This window comes from Python bivittatus, unplaced genomic scaffold, assembly GCF_059951505.1.
Source record: "Python bivittatus isolate LINGU-HERP-01145 unplaced genomic scaffold, Pbiv_v1 ctg000610_np1212, whole genome shotgun sequence".
Classification (NCBI taxonomy): Eukaryota; Metazoa; Chordata; class Lepidosauria; order Squamata; family Pythonidae; genus Python; species Python bivittatus.
In genome coordinates, this window is record NW_028277088.1 from 45137702 (window position 1) to 45156291 (window position 18590).

At 38.1% G+C, this 18590-nt stretch overlaps 1 protein-coding gene across 1 annotated transcript; it reads right to left on the minus strand.

Moving 5' to 3' along the window:
- Window positions 1-2852: 2852 nt before the first annotated feature.
- Window positions 2853-10600, minus strand: CCK (cholecystokinin). Its single transcript, XM_007435613.4, has 3 exons — window positions 10552-10600; window positions 8951-9199; window positions 2853-3627 (listed from the first exon to the last, which is right to left on the minus strand). The coding sequence occupies exons 2-3, from the start codon at window positions 9195-9197 to the stop codon at window positions 3497-3499; spliced, it is 378 nt and encodes a 125-aa protein (XP_007435675.2). The 5' UTR covers window positions 9198-9199; window positions 10552-10600; the 3' UTR covers window positions 2853-3496.
- Between the last annotated feature and the right edge of the window lie 7990 nt (window positions 10601-18590).

An 18590-nucleotide genomic window follows, 5' to 3' on the forward strand; every position in this document is an offset into this window, starting at 1 on the left:
GCTAATTTCAAAAGCTGTCACAGGTAATGAAAAAGCCCATATTAGATAAAGAAGCAAGTGTATGAGGTTTATCTTTCTACAGATTATTGTTCTCTGGATATAAACTAAGGGATTATGGAAGTTGTAGTCTTCCACATCTGGAAATCACAAGGTTAGAAATGTGTAGGCAAGTGTATGTAATAGGTGTTTACCTTTTTACCATGACTATGAAGTATGAGCAATAGATACATTGAGTATTGGCTCATTCATGTAAAAGAAAATGCCCCATATTTTCCTATAGGCAAGGGGACTGTGGAGTGACCTATAAAGTAACTGTTATTGTGCTTTGCAGTCTTTATAGAATTAACACTGGTGGTCAGCAGATGATAAGTATTGTTCGAAATGAAATCCAGGGTCCTTTATGAATAAAACGTTAACAAAAGCAAGATAACTTTATTGGATTTTGAAAGATTTATCCACCATATTAAAATTCACCCATCACAGAGATATATAATTCCATCCCAGTTTTTTTCCCCCCTCCATTTATGCTTCTGAGATGATGTAGAAACTGCAGTGGGCACTGGTGGCCTTTATCTGGGTATGCAGTTAGAGACTCCTGCATCCTAGTTTATCCTGATGCTCACTTGCATTGCTTTGTGTCTCTGTCCTACCGCAAGTGCTACTTTGGCTGAGGGCGCAGCATTCCTTCAATGTCTAGTTAATGACTGTACAACTGGCAAAGAGATCGATGGTGACAGACTTTGGAATTGTGTGTGTGCCTGTGAGACAAAGGAGAGACTGAGAAAGAGTGATAGTGATCATGATGGTGGCGTTATAGCTTGAGAAGGCAATGCTGTCCCATGGGTCACATTTATTTTTATCTCTCCTCATCCCTAATGCTTCAAGGTGGATAAGAACTTTTAAAAGAATACCATAAATTAGGGTTCCTCAATCTAGGCAACTTTAAGATGGGTGGACTTCAATTCCCAGAATTCCCCAGCCAGCCTTCTGAGAGTTGAAGTCCACCCATCTTAAAGTTGCCCAGGTTGAGGAACCCTGCCATAAATAACATGTCAATGAAGCTTTGAATTGTAACAGATTAAAACTGTCCCATGTATTTAGCCTTTGATGCCCAAAATCCAGGCAGCAAGTGTTACTATATTGGAAGGCATTCAGACTTATTTTTTAATGCATTTGTGAGCATGTGTATTGTACGCTGCACAATAATGTCAATAATCATGGAATTTCAGAGATTTATCCTTTACTTTTATGACTGATGTGATATACGCCCAATTAGCCTGGCCTCAAATGATACTTGGTTCCATGTATCTGAAATGGTATGTGGGAATGACCTTGGGAAACAGGAGGAAGAGCCGCAGCCTAGACAACAGACTGATAAACAAAATTTGAGTCCGAAGGAGGAGGGGTGGTGAAAATATCTCAGAAGGGACCGTCCCTAGTTTTGGGGAGAGTAAATGTGAGGGATAGGAACAGTACTTTCAGATTTGAAAGTTTCTGAATGTAACCTTGCAATAAAGATAGAGCTAGTGCTCCTGGGTGTGCTTCTTGGCTGGACTACCTCACAAGGCTGACAGTATCTGTGCTGTCTTCAATACATCAGTGTTCTAGGCATTATAGGAGATGCCTAGGAAGTCTTGCTCCTGAAAGAATGAATACAACTGAACGAAAAAGAGAATAAGTATTTTCAGGTGAGCTGAACATGTGGATTTCTGCTTCTCTTTAACCTTGTTGCAATTATCTGGAAACCAGCTTTGTTCAGCTTATCAAACAAGATTAAAACAAGCAACAGTTCTGAAAATGCCATCTTCTATACAGCAGGGGTATACAGAATCTTCTGGAAGATGTTTAAGCCATTTGAAGCATATTAATAATGATTTTTAAACTTCCCATGACAGCATCAAAATGAACCTCTCCCCTAATTTCTGAAATTCATTCTTCCATGAAGTTATGCGATACTGTAGCTCTACCAGTGATTCAAAATTTTCTCACAACTTGGATGTCAATGAAAAAAAGATTCTTGGCCAAGCTCACTATCTCTGCTAACTCTGCCTCACAGACAGAGGAGCTCAGTTCCATCCCCACATTCAAACATTCTTTTCTTTGAACTTGTCATTCTCATAAAATCACTTCTCGCTGATTGCTTGAGATGTAACATGTAGACATATCCATCAATTATTTATTTATTTTTTGCCAAATAACATTTGGAAAAATTCTGTTTAATGTGCATAAGATATGTTTGGTCTGATTTATGCCAGATAGATAGATAGATAGATAGATAGATAGATAGATAGATAGATAGATAGATAGATAGATAGAGTGAGTCAGTGAGTGAGTCAGTGAGTGAGTCAGTGAGTGAGTCAGTGAGTGAGTCAGTGAGTGATCTAAATTAGGCACCAAATGATTCATCAATGTCCTCTTTGAACTTGGCCCACCCCTGATCTTTCCAGCATCTACCCAATAGTCTGGCTCTGATCTTTCTAGTGCTAATCTGCCACCTCATCCCACTCTTCCCAGCATTTTCCCAGTGCTACTGCCAATATTGTGCTATCCTCCCTTTCCAGCATTTTCCCACTACTGTTGACAATGTTCCTGCTGGTCCACCTCCTCTGCAGAGTTGGAATATTTTTTTAAAAAGTCTAGCAACTGGTTTGCATGAACTGGATCAAACCAGCTAGAAAACACTTCTACATCTGGATTGCTCCCAGTGTAAAATTATCTTCATATCTAAAACAGAGTATTCTAATCCTTTCTAGTCATAGGAACATATCCATATGCTTAATTATGTGATGGTGAGGAGAGAAAGAGGTGAGTGTAATTTTGCATTGCAAAACAAATGTACAGCCACCACAAAGCAGGGAATGTTCTGTTTATTCTAGTATGAATGATTTTAGCAGATTTTTCACATTTATTGCACAAAATCAAATAACCAGAGATCATAATATGGCTAGAAAATTATTTGACTAAATTGTAAATGCACTGCCATAATGACTCTTCTATAGTTTTAACATCTAGACAAATAGAATCAAATCTAGATTTAGTCATAGGTAGAGGAGACTCATTGTAGTCCATTCAGTTGATCATGACAAATTTAAGTCTCACTGATGACAACAGTATTACTTTTGAGTGTGTCTGAATCTGACCCATGGGTGATATCATTTTTCTCATCTCACGCATAAATTGCTCAGATTAACAAATGGTTCATGTGTTAATTTTCAAACAATTTCTTTTGCAGTGATAAAATTATCAAGAAATGAATGAGATACTTTAAATGTATCCACAGTGGATAGTAAGAAACTCAAGGAGAAAGATGTTTTTCTTGAAAATTCTGCATATGTTTATATAATATAATTGTATAGTTTTACAGACAAATTTACATCAAATACATATATTTTTTAAACACCAATTTGTAAAGGATGTCAACATTTTTCTATACAGAAAAACATATTTCTGTACAAGGACTTGATTTTCATTTATTTTAAGCAAAGGTGGACAATCTTTAAGAGGAGTATTCATATTCTTCAGCACTGCGACGTCCAAAATCCATCCAGCCCATGTAGTCTCTGTCCTTTATCCTGTGTGTAGGGTCAAAATTCTGTAATCCCATCACAGAGGCCTTCCCGGTAGAACCTAAATATTGGACAGTGACATATAAATAAGCAAACTCACTCTTTAATAACAACAAAGAATCTGTGATACCTTAAACCAAGGAGAAAAAATTAGATGTTGAGGGACCGATGTCTCGTGATGATAGAAATTATAATCCAAGAACATATGAAACCTATATTTCCACTTCTGCTTTAAATGCCAACATTTACTGTGATACACCACTAATTTTAACGTCATGTAACAGCTTTAGCAGATATATATATATACAGTGGACAGTAAAATAGCTGCTATATGTACATAGTTACAGTGCTAGAAGGATGTGTTTTTGTAAGACATTATTAGAAGTAATTAGCAAAATGCACTCTAAAATCAGAGATAAAAGGGCAGAGTCAAGATGCACTGGTGGCCCTCTGGATAATTTAAAGAATATAGTCTCTTAATAGTAGCAGCAATGGACAAATTCATCATCTTGTCACTTCTACCTACATCCACAAAAAAGAAAAGAAAAGAAAAAAGCCAGGAGGGTACTGGAAAAAATAACATTGGGCAGAAAACAAGAAGGCAGTTTGGGTGAGATTGTACTTGTAAGCTTGGTTCTGGTACTAATAAAAAAATTCAGGGCTAAATATATAGCACCATCTTGAACCATTATTTTGTCACTGTCTCTTACTGGCTTGATCTCAGGCTTCAGGTTGACACACACACACACAGAGCAGATTCTGCAACATTGAAGTCTGCCCATCCTGATCCTCAGGGTCATCTAGCCCATATAAAGACATCCTGGTTTACTGCTAGCCAAATGGAGTTGTATCATGTATATCTTATTCAACCTTGACAAGGTTGAAGAAAACAGGGCAGACCTGTTCATAAATTTCAACTCTGCTGCTTCAGTGATTTTTTTGTACTGTTCTGAGTAGAATACTGCAGCACTAAGGAAGCACAATACCCTTACAATAGAAATAGGTTTGATTTGCACTGAATGTGTAACAGTACTGAAAAATAGTCATAGCGGCATGGAGCTCACTATGATTGTTTGGGAAAAGTCATTTTTCATGCTGATTTATCTCATAAGATTGCTGTGAGGACAGAAATGTTATTCATCTAATGTAGGCTAACCTGCTTTTCTTGGAGGTAGAATATGTATATAAAATTAAAATATAAAACATCACAATTGCTCATTCTACAACATAGGGTAACTTGTAAAATTGATAAACTATCTATGATGGCTGACAGCTTCATGTGGAGATCAGGGTTCTGAAGATTCAATGGCTAAAAAAGGATTGGTTTTAGCTTTTTAAACAACCAGATTTCTAAAGTACTCTATTCTGGCTCCTTTGTATCCAGAAACTCTGCTGTAGAACGTGCTATATTTTTAAATATTGATGCTTTTTTATTATGGGCAAGTGGCCTTCTGAGAAAAAGAGGAAGATGGAGAGAGAGTTTGGAATATAATTATTAGACAATGAGATGCAGACATGAAATATTACTCCCACTGAATAAAAACAAATATTTGAACCCCAGATGTAAGTTTTGAAACATAAGATAAAATCTTGTATACAAAGAAACTTCTGTTCTCATGGCAAAATGGCTAGGGAACATTTTTAATATTTTAAATTAAAATGGATTTAAACCTCAGATCACTATTTCTTTTCCTTATGAATTCTGAATGAGGATTTTGTTTATAATTTCAGGATTACAATAATTTCATATCAATATATTTTAGGTTTTAATCCTAAATGCAGTAAACTAGGGATTAAGCCTCACTGGCTGTAATTGGATTTTTTTGTGAACAAATATGCTTAGTTTGAATTGTGATGTTAGAGTCGGTTTTAGGAATTTATATGGCCAATAATGATTATTCACCTTTAACTGACACTCCAGTTACCTTCTATCCACGGTGAGTAATTTTGACCCAATTTCACTTGTATCTGAAATTTCAATCAATTCACTCAAATATGCCTTGAATTACATCCTCTGAGCCTCAGCATTTTTAAAACCACATGTAACAAATGAGGCACATTGCAAAATCTTCTACTATAGAATGCTGCTGTTTAAGGTTCCAGCCTGGTACCATTCAGATAGAATGAACTAGCCCCAGGCAAAGAAAATATCCTGCAGTTTTTTCTACCAGTATTAATTCAATTTTATGAATGAACATTTGCTTTTGAAATTCTTCCAAAGGAGAAGAAAATTTCTGAGAAATTCTCATGAGCTAGGAGGTGGCAAAAGGTGTGACTGTATGAATGACCTATGTTTCACTGTACAGCTATCTCTCCAGCCTCCCTGGCTCGCTAATAAGGGAACTCTTCCCATCAGGTTTTTCTGTAGCTGCTGTGATTGCTAAAAGGCCATCCTGCCCTGGAGAAATTGACAGAGAACGTCTTTTTCCCATGGAGAAATTCAGATATATTATTCACCCAATTTCTTTACCTTCAAACATTAGAGAATTTCAAAAGGCCATTGTATGCCTCGTTCCATGCTGGATTCCATCCCCCAGTCAGAATCAGATAATTCAGGAAGTAGTCTGGGAAAAGACAACCTATAGTCTTCTAGATGTTGTTGGATTGCACTTCCCTTTCTCCTTAGAGCTGGCCAAGCTGGCTAGAACTCAGGAGACTGATAGAGAGCAACCCCAAACTTTGCTAGAAGTTTTTTTTTATGTTAGTGATCCCTTTAATTATTCAACATTATTATTATCTTACGTAAATTTATCAAAAGACTATTTTTATCAACTATATTATTTAGACACCAAGATTCACCAAGTGCTTGCTGCCATAGAGATACTGAAATGCAGATTTTGGCATGTGTTCTAGAGGAGAATTCAGTCACCTTAGCACATGTCAAACCAGTTAAAGAAACACAAGGTGGCTACTGAGAAGAAAATCACCCTAAGCAAAAGAGGGTTCTAGATTAGGAAATGATTGCTCTGAATCAAATTGAGCACAGCTTTGTGGTTCATCTACTTTGGTTCCTTCACCTACTTTGTTTCCTATAATCCCCCTTTTGATGTTGTAAAGAAGTAGGAGTGAAACAGCCTCAAGAAACTTGGAGTGTAATTTAACCTGCAATTGGAAAGGTATTTATTTGGAAGAAAGTTCAACCAGAGTTAATTCAATTTGTTTTAAATTAGGGTTTTGGATGTGTGGGCTTTTCCCCCCACTGGGAGCCATCCTGCTCCAAGGAAGATATCCCTCAAGTGGTACAATAAACTATCTCACTGTATATAAAGCCAGATCAATGGCCTATGGAGTCCTATAGTCTCCCTTGATCAGAAAAGCCTCTCTAAGAATTTAGGGTCAAACTATGTATTACATACACATGCATGTATTGGGATCTCAATAATTTTTATTCCAGAAGAATTATATATTTATTTTGGGGGGGGGAGCAATTGATTGTAGAGAAAACTACCCATTCAAATGAAATTAGCAATTAAAAGCCCTGTAGGACAACAATTCAGAGAAGGTTGAAGAATGTCTCCCTTACTTATCACTTTTTGCCAAACTGGCCTTTAAAACACCCAAGTACAAGCATACAGACATATTTCAGCTATTTTATTATAAATGTCCACTTATAAATGTGCACCGCATATTCCCCCAGCCTCTCCTTCTACTGGCTATATAAAAAAGAGTTGTCTTTGTAGAAGAGAGTGTTAGAGAGAAGTCCATGGTGAGAGACTGGATAAAGACCAAGCTTTTGGTCCTTAGAAGCCTCTGATTTACACTGAGTATCTTCAAGAAGCTGGAGAAGCCAAGAAATGGGAGCAGAGGACTATGTGTTTCAGGAAGCTTTCTATTTCAATAGAAATAGACAAATACATGTAGGCAGGAATTTTCACCCAGTTTTTATTACTGGTTTTTTTTTTTCATTTTCATTATATCTTTGTACAAGTTATCAAACTGGTCTGAATCTAAATTTAGATTTCCTGTGTGGTATTTATTTCTCTTCCTCTTTAGAAGGTGATTGATGAAACTGTACGAATTGAGCAAAGTTATCCAGCTGATGGTTTAGAATAGATCTGAAAGTTCATTTAGTTGGATTGCTGGGACATAGAATTCTCTTGACAAAAAATACCTATACAAGTTAGGCTTATCCTGTTGCCTCTGTGGAAATAAGATCCACAATTGTGCTCCCACTGATGTTTGTTGTGTTGTTAGTGCAATCAATATTTAGATGCAAGCAAATAACATACACAGAGGTTCACTATGCCATTTTCATGTACGCGTATTAACACCTAAAATTACATCTTCCAGACTGAATTATCTGAAAAAGAAGAGCTAGCACATACTGCTACTTCCTTTCATCTCTACTTCCCAAATGAGATTGTTCTTTCCTTTTTTTCCTTCTTGTCGGAAGGAAATTAGCTGTCATTAGCTCATTTACTTTTTCTTAGTTATTCTCTACTAACATGGGGGCCTACAGAAGACAAGCAACAACACATGTGTCATGGTATCATGCAAATGATGGGAATTATATAATTTGCTTCAATCATGTCATGACATCTGATTCAAATTACATAATCTATGCCATTTGCATGATGATGTCATGGTGCATACTTGTAGCAGATGCCAGTGCCTGCTTTCCTTGTTTCCTATTTGAAAAAAAAATGAAATACTTTTTTTTTTCTATTTGGAAAAATGAAAGTATTTGGGGATTGAATTCAGTGGCACTTACTGCTTCCTAAACAGTTTCATGTAGGCCCATCACTTGTCTTTGGCTAGCCTTGTAATCAATTTCCATAAATGGTTGTAAATTCTTGTGGGCATCAAGGCAATCATCTCTCTCTTTTAACCTCTCTGTCATCTGGTATGTGGAGATACTTCTGAACATAAACCTCTCATTTCTTTATTGTACCTACTCAAAGAGATTTACAATGATACTGCTGGATGATTAAGGTAGTCACTTTGGGAGAATGAAACTGAGATGATGATAAGTGGCAGAGGAGAGGGAGTTTGTATTCTTCTTCTTCTGCTTTGGGGAAATATCAGTGATTCCTGCATGCGTTTGAGACAACCCTCAATTGCCATGCTGGGTTGGAATTTTGGTATGTGTTGTCTCAACACATTTGGATGGTGCCAGTTTGGGAAAAGACATGTAAGTGCATTGATTGCTAATAAGATGCAACTTTAATATCTCTGACACTTTCCCAACTTAGTGCCCTCCAGAAGTGTTGGGATGGCCACATTGTGTCAGGAAGATCAGTAATGCTGGCCTTTGCTCTTTCACAAGTCTGGTAGAATGAAGTCATGCTAACTTCACTTTGAATCTATTCATGTATGAAATTTTGGAAGGGGATTTATTTAAAACCAATGAATGCCTCTAGCAGAAAATGATTAAAAAGATATACCTCTTCGGGCTTGCTGGAGATATTTGGCTAACAGAGCTCCAAGGTTGGCTTTTTGATCAATGCTGCCATCTACCAGCTGGATAGGTCTCCCTGAGGTTGGAATACGTGTGTGCCGGTGATTTTCTAGCAAACTCTGCTCGAGATCTGTCACCGCAGGATTGGCATGTTGGGATCCAGATATCTGCTGTCCCAAGGAGCTTGAGGACAGCACAGCCAGGAACAGGCAGAAGCAAATTCCACTATACATAGCTAAAGAGGAATAAGAAAGAAAGGTGGTCATACTCAGATTTGCAAAGATCATGCTTTCAAAATACATTGAAATGTTTATTTCAGTACCTTAGTGCTTGTTCTTTAGCAGTGCATACAATTTATAAACATTAGATTATACATTGTATTTCTGTACTGGTTCAGCAGTGTAGTATGCAGCAACAGAACATTGCACTTTTTTTTGGTAATCTATTTCAATTTCTCTGGAGTAAATGAAACTCTTGCTCTTATTTCAGATCCATAAATGCAGATGAAAATCACAAGGTGAGAAATACAGCTCCTATTGAGTTTAATGCTCAACCTGATTGTTAATGGGGAACAGAAATGAAAAGTGGAGACTTGGCTTTAAAAGGTGTGCCCTTAAGACATAATCATGATTTCACCTTATTCTGAATGTATGAGGGAAAGAAATGAAATGTGAATATTAGCTCTTATTTTGATATATTTATACCATATGCTACAATATAGCATATATCTGATAAATCAGAATATACTCAATCTCCAACTAAATGTATATAAGACCAACTGTTTTAATGGAAGAATACGTTGTGTGTTACTGAAAGAACTTAAAACTCTTTAAGTTTTAACTCTTTCACAAGCTTAGTACATGACATATCATAATTAAGTGCGTCCTGTGGTCAGCATTTAATTTTAAGATAAAAGAAAAGTAACAAAGTGCCAACATTTTGTTCTGTGTCCAATATTTCTATTAACCAAAACCTTAGAAGTTAGACATTTATGATGATGTTTCTTCTAGACTACAATCCAAATATTGTAATGCAGAGATAAAAATCCAAATGATACAATTAAAACACTGTAAACAGTTAAGGCTTCCTTTATCCACAGACTCAAGAGTAACAATACTCTTGGTGCAGGATGATTTATATTTGAGCAGAGATGCATAGGATATTCACTGCACAGAAAAATTAGGTTGCAATCCATTGTTCCCTGACAATATATTTTAGAACACAGTTGAAAAAGTCTTTCCTATCCCAGCTTCCCATAGGAAAAACTACTGAAAATTAGCCTCAGAGTACAGCAGTCTGTCAGCACATGTAGCAAGCAACTTCAAGCACCCCCTCCCCAAAAATCCAATGCTGTTGTCCAAAATTAATGCTGTGAATGAGCTTTGTACAATTTGGTTAAGATTAAGAGGTGTTTGTTAAGATGTCTTCCTCAGTTTTGAACATTGCAGATGGTTTCATTTGCACTGTTATTAAGCAAAACTCTAGAGAGAAATTCTGATGACATAAATTGTGTAAAGATGCTGGTCACCCACTGCTACTCTATTTTCCCCACCTAAAAGAGTCTTGGCAAAAATCTTCCCATCTTACCTTTCAGATCAAGTGCAGGTATCTGCTGTCCACCCGAGAGAAGAGACACTCTCTAGAATGTAGCAAAGCCATTCAGGGCTGCCCCTTATATAGTCTGGTTATGTGCTTCAAAGGCTGTCATTTGTTTGCACAGATCTGACGCAACTGGGGGAGCACCATACACTTTCCTGTAAAGTGGAGCAAAGCCATTTGAAGAAGAGATCACTGGGGATTGCGTGTGGAGTGGTGGCAGTGGAGAGATGGAACAGAAAGGCTCCAAGAAGGGGAAAAACAGAAATTCTGCCGTTTAATCATATCCACAGCATGGCTATACTTCTTTGAGATTCTCTTCTGCTTTCCAGGGACTTTAGAACCAACTGGTGTGCTATGTGCTGGCAATAAGAGTCAAGCAGGGAATAACTTTGAAGCCCCAGTGACTGACTTTAGCAAAATCCTCTTCTTACAAAATAGGCATCTTCTTACAAAATTGGACTGCACAGGATATGCATGAGATTTGCATAGATATGGTAGGATTAGCGTGGTGTTTTTTTTAAAGAAATCCTTTAAATCATGACTTTCACTAACAAGAATGTACATCCACACTGGCACACTTTTGCCATACTGTAATCTTAAACAGATTCAGTCGAAACCATAACCCATTGGACTCTAAGTAGGTGTTTTGAGGGACTGGGCTGATTGGTATTATTTTATGGAATCACAGCATCTTAGCATCAGTGCTCTGACCAGTTTTTGTAATTTCATGAATATTAGGCCACCTTATTGCACTATGAATGGCTGCTGATAGTGGATTATTTGGTGAGTTACCAAATACAGACATAGCAATACATGCTAGTTTATGTGGAACAGATCCAGAGGAATTTATGGACTGAATCCATAGATAGCCATAACTTAGCTCGAGACCTACTGATTTCAACAGGACTTGAGCTGAGCCTGAATTCCATTCTTTATGGCCCATCACAGACCAAGCGGTTTGCATTTTTTGGATGAGAAATTTAATTCTTTTAGAATGAAATATTGAAGCCAGCAGGATAGCCATTTCCCCCTCCTCTGGTGACTTAAATATAAGGGTTATCATACTTAGGTGGAAGCAGCATCCATTGAAATCAATGAAAATTTGAGATTCCTGAATGGGATACTTTTCTGACTCACCTTTTGAAATAGTAGTTTTGAATTTGAACTAATTTCATTTCATCAGGCAAGGATCTTCCCTGTTTTGAGAATGAATGTTTTACTTTCACCCCAAAGAAATGTTGACATCTGTCAATCTGCATCTTACTGAGGACAAAAAATTTGAAAAGGAGAAAGATGGATCATGTCAAGACACTGACTAGGGCAAGACAATATTTTGTAAAATAATAATGATTAGAATCTTGCTAACATCCTTTCCTTTCAGATGTCTATGAGCCAAGGGGTTCCTCTGATTGGGGATGGTGAAATGTAACTGGTGGAAGCTAGGTTGGGCATGGTGGCTGAGAATAATGGAAACAAACAGTAAACTGGACTCAGGCTGGAAAACAGGAGAATATGACACCTAGAAACCAATCTTTTGGATCAGGTTGCAATCCTCTATTTCTAGCAGGGCAAACCACAGAGGCAAGACTGTGCTCACATTAAGACCATCAGATCTCTCTTATACCAAGTGCCGTGATTGATAAACTAATGGCCTGGCTGAACTACAACATCCATTACCCTGTGTGCCACACTGGCTCATATTGATATCTGCTATAGGAGTGTTCCTCAACCTTGGCAGCTTGAAGATGTGTGGACTTCAACTCCCAGAACTCCCCAGCCAGCTATAGCTGGCTGGGGAAATCTGGGAGTTGAAGTCCACATATCTTCAAGCTGCCAAGGTTGAGGAACACTGTGCTATAGTCCAAAACACTTGAAGAGCACCATTGGGTTGGAGGAGGCCCTACTCCTACTGTGCCTCCAGGACTTCAACCAGACTTTTCCCCTTACAGTTCTTGGGGGAAGATGGAGCCGTTTCTCTCGGCAAAGCCGGCGCGATCTGACGAACAAAAGCTCTCTGCTCGTCCAGTTAAGGCAGGGCTCGGCAGCCGTGCAGTGCCGTTCTCAGAAGCCCGGCACGGATTTGCGCAACAGCTGCGAAGCTAAGACTTTCGATCGAGGGAGGCGAGAAGGCGGATCCCCGGCGGAACCCAGCAAACACCGCCGTCTCAGCTGCAGCCGCCCATTGATCAGCGCTGGCGCCGTCCGCCCATTGATCGGAGAGCTAAGCACGCACCTGTCTGGCTCACTCTGCTCGTCGCCGCCCGGAAGGAGCGGGCATTGATTTGCTGGGTGGAGTGGGGTCTTTTTCGGGAAAACTACCCCGATGGCTGGGAGTTCTGGGAGTCGTAGTCTACACATAATGGAGAGCGCCGGCTTACTGAAAGTTAGCCTAAAGGGACAGCCGTCGCCGTCTTGGTCTCTGGGAGGTCGCCGTAGCTTCCTCTGGCCGGGGAACCTCTCAGGCGCGCAGACCCGGTGCATCCGGCTGGCAGCCCTGGAGAGCGAGTGAGAGTCGCCCGCCTGAGTCTTGGCCTCCCAACTTTTCAGCCCAGAGAAGGTTGCGGCACTCGGCTGCAGCAGAGAGACAGAGGAAGCCGGCTGCCTGCAAGACGCGGCGGGTCTTTCTGCTGGACTTGACTGCGGGAAGAGGGCGATGGACCTAGTCTAGAAGGCTTCGAATCTGTAACTGGCCGAGCCATAGCTGTCTAGTTTGTAGCGTCCTATAGTCCAACAAGTTTAGTATGTGGTGGAAACTAAGGAGGAGAGATGGAGGGGATCAGAGATTATCAGAGAAATGGAGAATGGTGACAGCAATCTATTCCAATAAGTTCAGTACACTATTGTCATGGATGACAGGGAAAGGCAACATCTTCCACCTGGTTTGTACTATGACTCCCATTATCTTGCACTGGCCTTATAGACTGGAGTGGAGCTGGTGGGAGCAAAAAGCTTCTGCAGAGCATCAAGTTGCCTTTGCATGTTGTACAAGATTTTGAAGGTAGTGAGTACATGGTCATGCATCCTCCCAATGAAACCATCCCCTCTATTTCTCCCCTGGTTGCATACTTCTACTTAACCATGTTTGATCATGGGCCCCAGTTTTGACAACCCCTCCCAATTTTATCATTTCTATGTGATTCTTTTATTGTCTATCACACTAAAATGTTTTTTTTTAAAGAAAATTTATTTTCAGGGGAAAATAGAGTCTTCTTTATAACTTTTTTTTTTAAAAAAAGCATTGTTAGTGATAAGAATTAATTAAAACAATATTTGACTCATTGGGACTTTATAGATCAAATTCACCCACTCAGCAGGACTCTGATTTCCTTCCTCACTTGGGCACTATTTTACTATGAATTGGCTCATGCTCCACATGAAATAAGATTGACTTTTCTGTACCTTCAAATATAATGATAAACTAGAATGTAAAGGGTTGCTTCAATAAAGAATGCATACAATTAAAAAAAGAGATGATAACACATATGTAAATAATTTTATGTACATATGACTTGTTAAAAACATTTTCCACTGAGCTCCTTTAAATGTGCAGGAATGGGAATGTTTGGTCCTCTAGCTGTTGCTGAACTACAGATTTCAACATAATGATCATAATGTCTGGAGCTGTTGACATTGTGGCATCTCTATGGCATTGTAGTTTAAATTAAGACAAATCTCAGTGAAAGCATTGTTCCTGTTTTAAGCACAACCTGACAAGCTTTTCTGGAGAAGGTTATATACTATTGTCCATTTCATTTCAGCTGTGGAAGCTCTACTTCCTACTGGATGGTATGATTTGATTTGCCAGAGTATTTGTTGCCTTTTTCAGTTGATTGCACAAAGATAACCCCCATCCCATTCATATCCAGAAACTGGCCAGGCTGACAATTGAATTTACTTTTAACACAGGTAGGCTTATTCTGCATTACTTGAGAATAGCCAGATTGCTTAGGGGACAAGGTGGACATCACATGACAGATATAGTTCTGCTCTTCAAAATTTCACTGCCATTCCCTGCTCCCTAAATCTGTTGCCTGAGGTAGCCACCAAGAATAACCCTGACTTGATAAGCAATCATTTTTGAGATCTGCTATGTGTATCAGTGACTTCTCAAAGTAAAATGGAGAAGGCTGTTTCTTTTCCTTTTTTCCTAAATATAGTTTCAATAAGTTTACCATATATATTTGTGTACAAGCCCATCTGCAGATAAGGAGACCCTCAAACCTTTAACCAAAATACCATGAAAAATGCATCACCTGCAGATAAGCCAACCCACATTTTTCATGGTATTTTGGCTACAAATTCAAAGGTCGGCTTATCCACGTACATCCACACAAGTATATACAGGATATAAAGGTACTTTAAAAAAGTATTACTGTATATACTCACATACAAGCCCATCTGTGGATAAGCCACAATTACAGGGGCGCACTGTGGCACCTAAAATTCTCAGCTTATCTGCAAGTATTTATTTATTAAATTATTTAATTTATTAAATTTCTCCCCCGCCCATCTTCCCCCAAGGGGGGGAACTCTGGTCGAGTATATATGGTAATATGATTTTCACAGTTTCTCTTCTCACTTGCTTTGCTCCAGACCTGCTTAAAAACCTATAATCAGCACCATGGACAAAAGAAAAAGCTGATAGTTCAACTCGGAGCTCTTGAATTTCAAGTTCTGAAGGTGTTTTGGACCATCTAGAACAAGATGGCTGCAATGTGGAATGAGAAGAAAGTGATCTGTGCCTCTGAGGACTGAAAGAACTTATGCCATAGAACAGGAGTGGGCAGTAGATGCATCCTGTTACTTTATCTCTGAGTGACTTACAATAGATTGGCAAGAATATCTGATTCCTAACTGGGTAACAGTGGTGGCAAGAAATTATTCTATGACACTACTTAGTATTGAATTATACTGTGGAGATGAGGAAAGGTCAAAGTAACCAGTGGCAAATTTGTGTATGGAAGAACTGTGAGTTCCATTCATTCCATTATTAGAAACTCATTCTTGGGTTCAGAGTACTTTAATTCAAAATGTACTAGCTTGGAGTACTAGTAGCAAAATTAAATCCCATATACCTGAAGTCTTCCTGTCTTAAAGAAGATCACAGGAAGGTCAATTTAAATCAGCTTGCTCTCTAAAGTTACAAGCACTGTGTTTTTTCCACCACTCCTTTTCCCTGATCATTAAAAAAAAAGTCTGGAAATCTCAGATACTGAAATTTTGGCATATGAATCTTGTTCCCTATCACCAAGCTAGGATCCCTAAATTTTTTAAACTGGATGCTTTACCTTTAGCAGATAGGAAAGTATTTTCTCAGATAGATACAGATAGAAGGATTATCTCTAAGTGCCTGGCTAATAAAACAAGCCTCACGACCACTACTCGCTTAATGTTCCTTTGGTAATAGCAATGTTTTCATAATACTTACTATAATAAAAGGTCATAAAAAATAAAATCTACAAACAACAGCTGTGTGGAAGATAAGCAAAGTTCTCTGGGGAATATTTAACTAAACTGCATTTCTAACAGAGAGCATATAACAGCAACTACACATAGTTATTGGTAAACAGCCCTTTAAAAATAATAAGGTCCTGAGGGAAAAGATGAGCTACTTCTATGGATAAAGAAAGGCAATGAAACCAAAGGAAGGCAATGAAACATTTAGCACAGATGTGTAATAGATCAAGTTTCAGTGTGCTGAGTCAACATAATTTTGCATTAATGAAAACATGTTTTAATCAAGAACAATTTTTCAAGTAATACAAGAGAGGCCAGGAACATACGTTGCTTCACATATCTGGTATATGTGTTAAAGTTTGCCATTTGTTAAGACAGTTCTTGATGTTGGGAAAAAATGTCAAAAGTCATAGCAGAGGTTCATACTGTGCTCAGTTATGTGAATGGCAAAAACAGGCGAGTACATTTAGCTGTTCTACAACCAGATGTACATATTTGTAACACTAAGTAGCATGTTGATTCCCTTTACAAGATGAGCATAAAACAACTGTCTTGTGGGGAGAAAAATGATTGCATGAATCCATTTTTGGCCTTGAGAATACTAACATCTGTGCTTAAATACGTACCCATCGAATAAAACCACTTATATGCTGATATACTGATCTATTGCCAAAAGGAAGTATACAGGAGAGTTATGCCTTTGAGAATAAACCAAATGGCAGAAGTGTGGAGCTAGGACAAAACACAGCACAAAGAAGAACAGCCACATTAATAATCCGATTCCTGCAGTTTTATTATAACTTTAATGCTGTGCACAATTTGATATTTTTGCAATTCTAAGTCATGTGAGTAATGCAACATAGTTAGAATTCCATCAGACAGAAAGAGGAATCAGTTTATTATAAATTATAACATGTATATAAAAATTATATACAATTATAAAAAGAAGTACACAGAAATGATGCATCGAAGCAAATAAGAGGGAGCACACTTTTTCTGGCACCTGGTTCAGAGACATGAATAAATGTATACTATTTATATGCAATGAAACTAACTCCCTAATACAGAGGTTTCATATAAATGATGATCTTTATATTGGAAAATATATTCAGATGCTGTGATTGTCTGTACCTATAAAGATCTGAATAGTGTAAGCAATGATATTCCCTGTGACATTCTGTGGAAGTGAAAGTTAGATTTGGAAGAAGCAGGATAGGAAGAATATTGACACTTTTGAACTTTAGTGTTGGAGAAGACTTCTGAGAATACTATGGACAGCCAAGAAAGCAAACAAATGGAACATTGAACAAATCAACCCAGAGTTCTCACTTGAGGCACAAATGATCAGTCTCAAATTATCCTGCTTTGGACACATGATATGAAGTCCTAGCTCTCTAGATAAGTCTATAATGCTGGGAAAGGTGGAAGGAAAGACAAGACAAGGGTGACCAGCAGTAAGGTGAATGGACTCCATTACATTGGCAATGGGTGCACCTTTAGAAGACTTTAGTACTAGGTTAAGGACAAATCTATTTATGTGGTCACTAAGAGTGGACACATACTTGATGGCACATAATCAATCAATCAATTATTGTAATCATTCTTATCATTTTAGGTAAATAGCAATGAAACAAAGGTTAATGCCCATTTCTAAGTTATTATGAAAGGAGCAGAATATTTATCCCATCTTCATCCCTTCTCTTTTTATATGCGCAAAGGGATATAAATATATAGGTAGCATTAAAAGGAGGCAACTGTTGAGAGCAACATTGTGACATCAGTTTCTGCTGCACATCTGCATGCATATCTGAAAGGGGTGGCGTTTGCTTTGCAATGATGCGATGCTGCTTTTATCTTTTGGCAAAAGCCTCCAATTTTATGGACAGCTCTCTGCACAGAAAACTATAGAACATTCTCCAAAGGGGAAGAGACCAGTTTTTCCTATGGAGTAGGATGGCATGACTGGAGAAAGAACATTCTCCGTAGAGAAATATTTGCACTTAATTCTTTGCAGTTTTTACAAAGTTGGGTCACCAACTATTCACCTCCATTTGGTGATCCAATGTTGTAAGAACTGAAATGGTATGTGAAATTGAATATGTATGCAAGCTATCATTTATCAACAAATTACATCATTAATCTTAGATACATTTAAGTAGTCTGTAAAATTCATTTCAGTGTGATTTAGAAGACTGCATCTAGCCCGCACAGCTTTACTTTGCTGGTAAATTTACATATTTCCAGCAATAAAGCTGTGCGGGCTAGATGCAGTATTCCTGTGCCAGACACTTCATTTCTGGACCCTGCCAGAGGAAAAGAAAAGAAAAGAAAAGAAAAGAAAAGAAAAGAAAAGAAAAGAAAAGAAAAGAGAGAGAGAGAGAGAGAGAGAGAGAGAGAAAGAAAGAAAGAAAGAAAGAAAGAAAGAAAGAAAGAAAGAAAGAAAGAAAGAAAGAAAGAAAGAAAGATGTACCAAGTATAAATGCAGGGTTTTGGGGTTTGTTTGTTTTTGTTTTTGAAGAGACATATTATCTGGAAAGTCTGTTTGCACTGTTTGAATTCCTGTAGTAACT